The sequence below is a fragment of the Juglans regia genome, chromosome 11 (assembly GCF_001411555.2).
Source record: "Juglans regia cultivar Chandler chromosome 11, Walnut 2.0, whole genome shotgun sequence".
Lineage (NCBI taxonomy): Eukaryota > Viridiplantae > Streptophyta > Magnoliopsida > Fagales > Juglandaceae > Juglans > Juglans regia.
The window spans coordinates 14,642,340-14,652,686 of NC_049911.1; the positions used below are offsets into that span (position 1 = coordinate 14,642,340).

At 38.0% G+C, this 10,347-nt stretch overlaps 1 protein-coding gene across 1 annotated transcript; it reads right to left on the bottom strand.

Annotated features, from left to right (window-relative positions):
- Nucleotides 1-297: 297 nt before the first annotated feature.
- Nucleotides 298-894, bottom strand: LOC108985460. The gene has a single exon (XM_018957764.2). The coding sequence runs from the start codon at nucleotides 892-894 to the stop codon at nucleotides 298-300; it is 597 nt and encodes a 198-aa protein (XP_018813309.2).
- Nucleotides 895-10,347: the final 9,453 nt, after the last annotated feature.

Sequence of the window (10,347 nt, forward strand, 5' to 3'; positions counted from 1 at the left end):
GGTTGTGTGACCCAATTGATCACAAAACTGGCACTTGGGCTGGAAAAACCTCTAATTGGAGTTGGGCCTACCCGATTTTTGAGTGAAATGGCGCTAGTTGGAGTTGGACCCAGGGGAATTACAATTGGAGGTCTGTTGCTTTGAAGACCCATTTGACCGATTGAAGCCTTTCAGCTACTGTCTTCCATGCAAGCCGTTTCTCTTGCTGGTGAAATTTGTTGTAGCAACAAGCTGCTGAGTCGTAGCTTCCATTCTCCTCAAATGGCTTTCATGCCCCACGAGCAAATCATGTAATTCCTAAAAAATAAGGGATTTTTCCCTTGCCCGAATGGGAGCAGCAATTTCCGTAAAATTGGGACCCGAGCCATTGAGAACAAAGAAAGTGAGATCATCATAAAAAATTGGGTGATCAATGAGGGCGATCTCATCGGCTAAGGCTTTGACAGCATGTAAATAGTCTAGAACCGGTTGATTCCCTCGTTGGATCAAGGTGAGTTCTTCCTTGAGTTGCATAACTTTTGTGCGCAATTTGCTTGCATACATGGTGGTTGATTTTTTCCATGACTCATGAGAGGTCTTGGCAGTGGCAATGAGTGGGGTAATAGTGGTGGATGTAGATGCAAGGATAGCATTGAGGATGAGTTTGTCTTGTCTAACCCAGTGGGTTTTCTGAGAAATGGAAGAAGCGATGCCATCAGATGATGGACACAATAAATCACCGGTTACATAATCCATCAGATTGTAGCCAATGAGGAGGGCTTCAAATTGAGGACGCCACTGTGGAAATGTGGAGGGTGTGAGTTTCTCATTTATTTGGGCAGTGATGTTGAAAACAACAAGTGATGTGGCAGTGGAAGAGGGTGTCTGTGTGTTTGGGTTGTCTGAGGGAGACATGGCTGCTTTGGATCGAGGTCTCGTTAGAGATTTTGGTCTCCTGATACCATATAGAGGATGATATATATTGGGAGTCTTTGAATGGAAAGATTCAACTCAAATTTCTATTGATTTTGCAGAGCGGTTATATACAGGACTCCAACTCTATTTTAAGAAATATACAGACGTTATAGCAGTAGTTACACAACATTAATTATAGAAAATAAATTCCATGATTCTATGTACTCATTACAAAAGAGATGATTCTTAGTAAGCATTAATCATAGAAAATAAAGCCCATGATTCTCGGCACTTATGACAAAAGGAATGATTCTCAGCAAGCTTGAATTGCAGACTTGGTGTCTTTGATTCTCGTCTAAATGACAGCTTCAAGAGTTGTCTAAAATTTTGTCAACTTCCCATATACATGAGACAAAAATTACAATTTCCTCTCACTCCAGTCTGGTCTCCACCACCCCCATATCACTAGAGCATTTCTTTTGATGCAACTGTTAGAAACTCATACTCCATCTCTTTAGCAGTCTGCCGCAACTCGAAAGGTTTGATTACAGAAATATGGACTTCAAAAACTCTTTCCACAATTCTAGTCATAGCTGAAGCATCTGTAGCAATGCTGGCATCACAGCTTGCAATATCTCTTCAACTAAATTCTCTCATTTTGGAGGGTAACGCACTTCAGGTTATCACAACAATACAAAATGTGGATTCTTCACCAGTATAACAAATAACTTCAATCAGTAATGATACTCATCAAAATCTAAATCACTTTAATAATTGGAGTGTTAAAAAATCTATTGATTGCAAAATCGATGTGTGCACTCAGTAACACAATAGACAACAACTAGTCAAGTTATTGGTTGTATACCCATTGATAACATACCAAAATGTATTTTTTATGAGCATTGCTACTTATCAGCCCACACACCACACCTTTATTATTATTATTATTATTATTATTATTATTATTTATTGTTTTTTTCCTGCAAAATTAATTGAATTATACTTGCTAAGGGAAAAAATAAAAAGATAAAAAATTGTGTGGTGTGTGGTGTAGGGATGATGAATAAAATTTTTTATTTTATATATTGACAATGGAAATGATCCACCCTGCGACTTTATATACTAGTTTACGAATTTTAATATATATTAAGCATGCTTGATTAGGAAAAAAAATAATAATAATACATACTCACAGGTTAGAATGCTTTGGTAAGGTGGTTCTCCATACGTCACTTTTCCTGTTCATTATTAGATCAATATTATTATTCAAAGAAGAATAAAATTGCCTATTTAGAGGAATAAAAGTAAATAGAATAGCTCCAACAATTTCCAGTATTATATTTAAAAATCGAAAATGACTAAAAATGGCCTACTAATCATATTCGACAGAGATACAAAACAAAAAGGCTAGGACTGTTTTAGAATCTTTGGAAACATATCAACAATGGCCCGGAGTGTTTTATCTTTGGAATATTCAGAGAGTGTTTTATCTGATCTGATCTTATCATTATAACTTTATCAAATTTTCACGTAAAATATAATAAACAATTCAACTTTTTCAAATCTCAAAATAATAATAATATTAAACAAATAATATTCTAACAATATTTTATTTAATTTTCAACTTTCATCTAAAATCATCTCATCTCATCTCACTATCCAAACAATTCCTTACGTTACTCAATCAATAAGAACACAAACCTATAGAGTTAGCTCAAATTAAGTTGTATCTTGCATATTGAAGATGAAGAAATTACCTACCAAAGCAAAATACGTGGGACTTACAATCTTCATAGGAAAATAAAAAGAAAAGGAGATGAAGATTTATATTGTAGAAAAAACTCAGAGAAAACTTGCAGTGTGTAAAGAACAAGTCTTATCTAAACAAGAAATAACTATAGTGGCCTCAACACTTCCTTGCTATAGCCTAACAATGGTACTCTTTCCCTAGACACTATGTGAATCCTTTTGATAAGGTTTTCAAGCACTTCTAGTGGCACTTCAACAAGAGCAACATATATTTTAATTTTACCTGTAAATCGTGAAAGAACATCTGCCTATTGAAGAAAGTTGGGGGTTTGGGATGAAGGAGAATGTGTGACATGATCAACCATAATCGACTAAACAAGTGATGAAAGGATGGTGCATAATTGAGATGATGCGTCGAAGCCCTCCTCAGAAAAATTCAAACCCTGACTGAGCTTTTAATAGATATTGATCTGTGTTCTTATTGATTGAGCATTGGATTTAGAGATATTCGTGATAAGGGGTAGTCTAAGACATGGTCTTGATCTCATAAGAAGCTAGCTCACCAAGAGAATGGGATGAAACCAAAGTGTGAGAAATGTTTTACATGGAGATCATATTGGATAATATTTTGAAGAAAGGAAATGATGCATCCACTGAGGAAGAATCCACATGCATCCCGACAAAAGCTACTGATTTCTTCTTTCTTTTTATTTAATTGTTAAATAAGTATTTTTAAATGAGTTTGTGATTTTTTTTTAAAATGTTTGAAAAAAATACATAAAAAAATACATTTTACACTTTTCGATAGAAACTTTCGGGACCATATTTTGGTAGCCCTAGCAGTTAAAGAAGATACGGAAAAAACATTTTCTTCATTGATACGAGAATGTCCTATATATAAGGACTGTACAGGATATCGCAGTTACAAGTTCAAATATCAAAAACATTCAAAATAACGTAAGAATAGGTTCCTATACTATCGGATATCAGTTTTACAGAGGATAGATTACAACAGATTTAGTTAAGGAAATCAAGTTGGTTACAACTACATGATTTCCTTTATACGCCCCCTCAAGATAGGCGTGCCATCAGATAAGCCAATCTTGGTGCACAAATTCTGGAATTTCTGTCGTGACAGAGCCTTAGTTAGAAGGTCTGCAAGTTGGTCGTGAGTGCTGACATGAGAGACTTGTAGCATTCCTTTTGAGACTAGATCTCGAACAAAATGAAGATCAATAGCAATATGTTTCATCCTTGAATGCATTACAGGATTAGGACTTAATTGAGTAGCACCAATATTGTCACAGAATAAATGAGGAGGCTTAGGAATCAGAATACCAAGCTCATGAAATAGTGAACGAATCCAAATGAGTTCCGAGGTGGCTGAAGCAAGAGCCTGGTACTCTGCTTCAGTGGAGGAACGGGCTACCACACGCTGCTTACGTGTGCTCTAAGAAATTGGCCATTCACCCAGAAAAATGAGATAGGTAGAGGTGGAGGATCAGGTATCCTTATCACCTGCCCAATCCGCATCAGAGAACCCTTGAAGAGTGAGATTGCCAGTGCGTTTGAGAAGAATACCATGATTAAGAGTGCACTTCAAGTATCGCAGACCACGTTTGGCAGTAGTCCAGTGAAGCTGAGACGGTTTATGCATGAACTGAGCCAACTTGTTGACCGGGAAGGCGATGTCAGGCCGAGTAAAAGATGGATACTGGAGAGCACCTATAACGCGACGATACTCAGTTGGATCAGTAGGAGAAGATCCATCATGAAGCTGAAGTGAATCCTTGGTGGCAAGTGGAGTCATCACAGCCTTGGCACTGTCCATCTTCGTGCGAGTAAGAAGATCCCGAATATATTTATGTTGGGATAGGAACAACCATTGTTTTACTGAAATGACTTCGATATCAAGAAAATAATTTAATGGTCCAAGATCCTTCAAAGAAAAACGACGACCAAGTTGTTCTACCACTTTAGAAATAACAGTAGAGTCACTACCCGTGATTAAGAGATCATCCACATAGATCAGAAAAAATATCGTAACTCCATCACAAGTATAAATAAATAAAGAGGAGTCCGATTTGGACTGTTGAAATCCTAACTGAATAAGACAAGTGCTCAGTTCTTGATACCAAGCACGGGGTGCTTGTTTTAAGCCATATAAAGACTTCTTTAACCTGCAAACATGAGAATGAAGATTAGGATCAACAAAACCCGGAGGTTGAATCATGAAGACTTTCTCTTGAAGTTGGCCATGCAAAAATGCATTATTGACGTCCAGTTGGTGAAGAGGCCAATTTTTCTGAACAGCAATGGAGAGGACAGCTCGGATAGTCACCAGTTTCACGACCGGGCTGAACGTCTCATTATAATCAAAACCATGTTTTTGATGAAATCCTTTGGCCACCAACCTCGCTTTGTAGTGAGAAATACTACCATCAGGATTTCTTTTAATTTGAAAAACCCATTTGCATCCCATGGGTTTGATGGTTGAGCTTGGTGGAACAAGTTCCCAAGTGCCATGTTTAACCAAAGTTGTGAACTCTTCGGACATAGCATGCCGCCACTTGGGATCTTTCAAGGCTTAAGACACACATGTGGGCTCTACATGTTGAGGACGGAGGTGTTTTGTGGCTAAATAAAGATGTTTGGGTTTATGAATATTATTCATAGATCTGGTGGTCATGATATGAGTTCGAATAGGCTGGGTTGGAGCTACAAGTGTTGCGGGTTGAGGTATTTTTGCTGGACGAGATTGTGCAGGTGAAGATGCTGGCTGAGGAAATAGAACTGGAGCTGTAGGAGTGCTTTCCGTCACGGTGGTATGAGAGGAAGGTGTCAGTCCAATGAAAGGCACCGCTGGTATTGCAAGATCTTGTGTGTTAGCACCTGAAACTGACAGAGAGGACTTAGTGACCTGGGCAGAGGAAGAGAAAGGAAAAATACTTTTGTCAAAGAAAACATGCCGAGACAGATAGATGCGAGAAGTGTCAAGATCTATACACTTATAGGCATTTTGTGAGCTCGAGTAACCCAAGAAGAGACAAGGCATTAATTTTGGTTGTAGTTTATTAGTGGTATAAGGTTTTAACTATGGACAACACTGACAACCAAATATTTGCAATTTCTTGTAATTAGGTAGACGACCAAATAAGCACTCAAATGGAAAGTTAAGCCTGTTTCGACGATGTGACGATGCCGTCGTTCACTTGTACCATTTTGTTAAGGTGTATGAGGAGCGGTGGTTAGCCAGCTAATGGAGTTAGTGGAAAGATATTTTCGAAGAGCAAAATATTCTCCCCCATTATCTGAGTATAAGTGCTTAATTTTAAAACCAAATTGATTTTCAAGCAGCCCTTTTAACTGAACGAAAAAGGAGTGGACATCACTTTTTCGATGGATTGGAAACAACCACGAATACTTGGTAAAATGATCAACAAACAATGCATAAAACCGAAATCCATCAAGTGAAGTGGAAGACGTGGGTCCCCAAATATCTGTATAGATATATTCAAGAGGATGAGTACTAATAAGAGAAGTGGAAGAAAAAGGCAATTTATGACTTTTATTGCATTGACAAGCAGTACAAAGAGATGATGAAGATGGACAAGACACGACAACTGGAAGAGAAAATTGACGAATAACCAAATCAACAAATTTATTCGACGGATGCCCAAGTCTTTTATGCCAAATTTCAGACGTTGTTCGTTCACGAACTAGTGCTAAAACAGAGGACTTGGTAGTAAGAGAGGCCAGTGGCATTGGGTAGACACCATCCTTACATTTACCGCGAAGAAGAGTCGCCCCTGTGCTCCGATCCTTCACAAAAAAATGAAATGGATGAAACTCGATATAAACATTATTAGAACGAGTAAAATTATGAATTGAGATCAAATTCTTGTGAATATTAGGAACACAAAGAGTATTGGTTAAGGTAAATGTTTTCGAGGAGGAGGGAAGAGTCATAGAGCCAACATGTGTGACTCGCAAACCTGAACCATCGCCAATAACGACCTCATCTGTGCCATCATACTTTGAATGAACGGATAAATTTGCAGGATCTGAGGTAATGATATGGGAAGCAGCTAAATCCACAAGCCATTTCTTGTCATTTGACCCGCTGGTAGTGGCACGATTTACAGACTTCTCAGTAAAAGCTGAGCGACAGGTCTTGGCCGAGTGTCCCACTTTGTCACATAGTTGGCAAACAATTTGTGGCTTACCAGACCGCTCTTTACGACCATAGGGACTAGAGTTTGTGCGTTGTTGGCCAGAGGAACTGGTATTGAAGCGTTGATTGCGGTTGGATTTGGAAACAGCAGAACAACGCTGGGTTGAGTTTGCAGTAGCAACCAGGGATGAGTTAAAGGCTTCAATACGTTCTAAGTAGTTTTCCTGACCAACTAACATGTCATGAAGTTCTTCAAATGTAAGAGAAGTTTCACGTGCCCGGATAGGTGCTGCAATATCACGAAATTCAGGACCGAGGCCATTGAGGACATAAAGAGTAATGTCATTTGCTGAGACGGGAGAGTCAATTATCGCAAGTTCATCAACAAGAACCTTAATGGCATGGAGATACTCCGAGACCGAGCGAGACTCTCATTGAATGAGAGTCAATTCATCCTTAAGTTGCATAACACGGGTACGTGAACGATTGGCATACAACCGTTGCAACTTGGACCATGCATCACGAGCTGTAGATGAAGCAGCAATGAGTGGCATTACTGGTTTGGAAACTGATGCAAGGATAGCATGAAGGAGCAGTTTATCTTGCCTGAACTAGCGCCAGAAAGCTGGATTTGGAACAACTGCAGAATAGGAGGTGCTGGTGGGAAGTGTTGATGACAGACATGCAATGGTGCCGTCAAGGTAGCCTTGGAGATCGTAGCCAATGAGTAAAGACATCAGTTGGGCACGCCATGAAGGAAAGTTGGAAGGTGTCAGCTTCAGAGGAAGCTGAGAGCCGACATTGATGGCAATAAGGTGAGTATCACCATTGCCAGTAGGCTCAGTGTTATTGAGAATCACAAACTCAGGGGATGTGGCCATTGAAAAACAAAAAAAAACTCGCTAGAGAACTTTATTCTTTGATACCATAGAGAAGATACGAAAAAAAATATTTTCTTCATTGATACGAGAATGTCCTATATATAAGGACTATACAGGATATTGCAGTTACAAGTTCAAATATAAAAAACATTCAAAATTACGTAAGAATAGGTTCCTATACTATCGGATAGCAATTATACAGAGGATAGATTACAACAGATTTAGTTAAGGAAATTAAGTTGGTTACAACTACATGATTTCCTTTATAGCAGTCCCCTTTGAAGAATTCTATGCTCTCGATGCATTAATTAAGCACATGAGATCAATGCTAACTTCTAAGAAACATGGCAGTAGTCCACTATTTGGTGGTATTTGGTTCGTGGAATCTAATATTCTCTTTGGCATCTATTATTTTCTCATCTATTATATAATATATTCTTAAGAGTTTATTCAAAATTCTCTCCCTTTTTTTTTTTCCCAACATCCAATCTAAAAAAAATCTCAAACCTTTTCCTAATTAAACTTACCAACTAAAGTTAGGCAAAGCATATGGAGTTTGTCAAATTTAAGTTAAATATCAAGAAAACAGTTAAAATAGAAACCATAAACTAAAGTTATAAGAAGCTTTTAGATTTAAAATAAAAAAGTAAAATAAACTAAAAAAAAAAAGAACAAGCCTGTGGTGGGGGGTATATGAAACCATGTGTTGTAGCGAGCCAGGTTTATGGATTGTTCCCTTCTACACCACCTGGCTGATTGAGGCCTAAATTGGGCACCTAGACGTGGTTTCAACTTCCATTTTGAACCACTTTTGAGAGAGAACTTTTCATTAGGGGTGGGGGCTGGGGTACCCGCACTCAACCCGCTCGAGCCTCGATTAAGGCGAGTAGGACAGTTTGCCCGCATCCGGCAAGCGCCAACCCCTAGAAAACAGGGGCAGGTGTCGAGGGAGCACTACCCCATTCGGATTTTACCGGCCCACCTAAGTTCATATATAAATATATATATATATATATATATATTATAACATATATTTAAAAAAATTAATGAGACGATGTCTTTTTGTATTAGTTTACAATAAAAAGGTTTCCCCTGGGCGCACGCACCTCTGTCTTGAGACCCTCTTTCCCTTCTCTTTCTCCTTACGATCTCATCTTCTTTCACCATCACTGCAGCTTGATTTTTCGCCATCGTTGTTTAGTCTCATACTCTCCCTCTCGACGTCGCTAACAAGAAGAAAATATCTGGTGTTGGAACCAATATGATTACCAATACATTCGTATTGATTGAATTGAAAATATTACTAGATGTCTTCTTCTAATATATACAAGAAGTTAAGATAGACTGAATCTGTACAATATGTTGGAAAAACAAATTGATAGAGGACAGCTATCTATTTCCTATGATCTGCATATCAGACTCCAAATGAAGCAAGCGGCTCCTCTAGTTTTCTTGCAAGTCAGGGGCTTCTCCTTCCAAATAAAGCAAAGTCAAAACTGCACATAGGGAACAACAATATGCAGCTCTGATCCACAATTTACGCCTCCTAATTTTCTTCTAGCTGTTTCAATAGTCGCCCCCAGGTATTTTGAACTGTCTCATTCACTCTCTTTTGTCGTATGATAGTAGTGACCACGAGTGGGTGAATGGCCAATAGGCCAATCTGCCTGCTCGACATTTGAGCGGGGTCACCTGCCCATGCGGGGTAGGGCTGGGGCTCGGGGACCAAATTCAACTTCCCATCCATGCAGGTGCAAGGGCAGGGTGGCCAGGTGCAAGCGCGGGAAGCAAGCCTACTTTTCACAATGCTGAATATAGTATAGACTTGATGATCCAGAGGGTAGTTGTATTAAGCGACTTTTATTTTCTCAAATTTATGTTTTTCAGTTTTAGTGTTAGAATGTTTTCAACTATCTTTAAAGTTTTTATTGACTCAATTTTATCTTTAGTGGTTTTGATTTTAGGTTTTAAGATTCTTTTATTTTTGTTTTTATGCTAACGTGACACCTCACAGTGTGTTGTTGACACATGTAGTCTATTTTAACTTTTTTTTTTTTTTTACATGTTTTGTTTATTTTATTTTAATGTGACATATTGATTAATGTGTATTTTTTTCATTTGTCATCGTTAAGGTTGGTACTGATACGACAACTGAGTCTTATATCAATATTTTGTCATGGGCTTAATTAACATTAGACAAGAATTATTTTGAAATTTGGTATATACAAAAGAAAAATTATACTCAGCAGTCCTATACGGCATATCTACTTTTATTTTATTTTTATTTTTGTAATCTTAATAGGTGTGTAATGTGAGGATGCTGAGTAGAAGAACTCTATACAAAATGAATGATTTTTTTTTTTTTTTTGAAAAATTTACCATTATCTCATTGATTTTTTACGAACGTTGATATTTAGAAAAGGAAAATCATTGGATAAATTAAAAATACCCGAAAAATAACTTATGAGCAAGGCACTCCCAAATTCCAGTGTTACCCTCTCGCTTAATTGAATAATGGAGTGAAACCCCACCTGTCTTAAATGAACTTCCAACGGTCATATTCTCGAGATTCTTCGAGTTGTCTTGACCGTTTTGTCCTTCCCTCCCTAACATCCTCTTCTCCGCACTCTAAAAGATCTCAGCACCTTT

Coding starts and splice junctions, on each gene's coding strand:
- LOC108985460 (XM_018957764.2), bottom strand. CDS start 894: ATGTCTCCCTCAGACAACCCAAACACACAGACACCCTCTTCCACTGCC.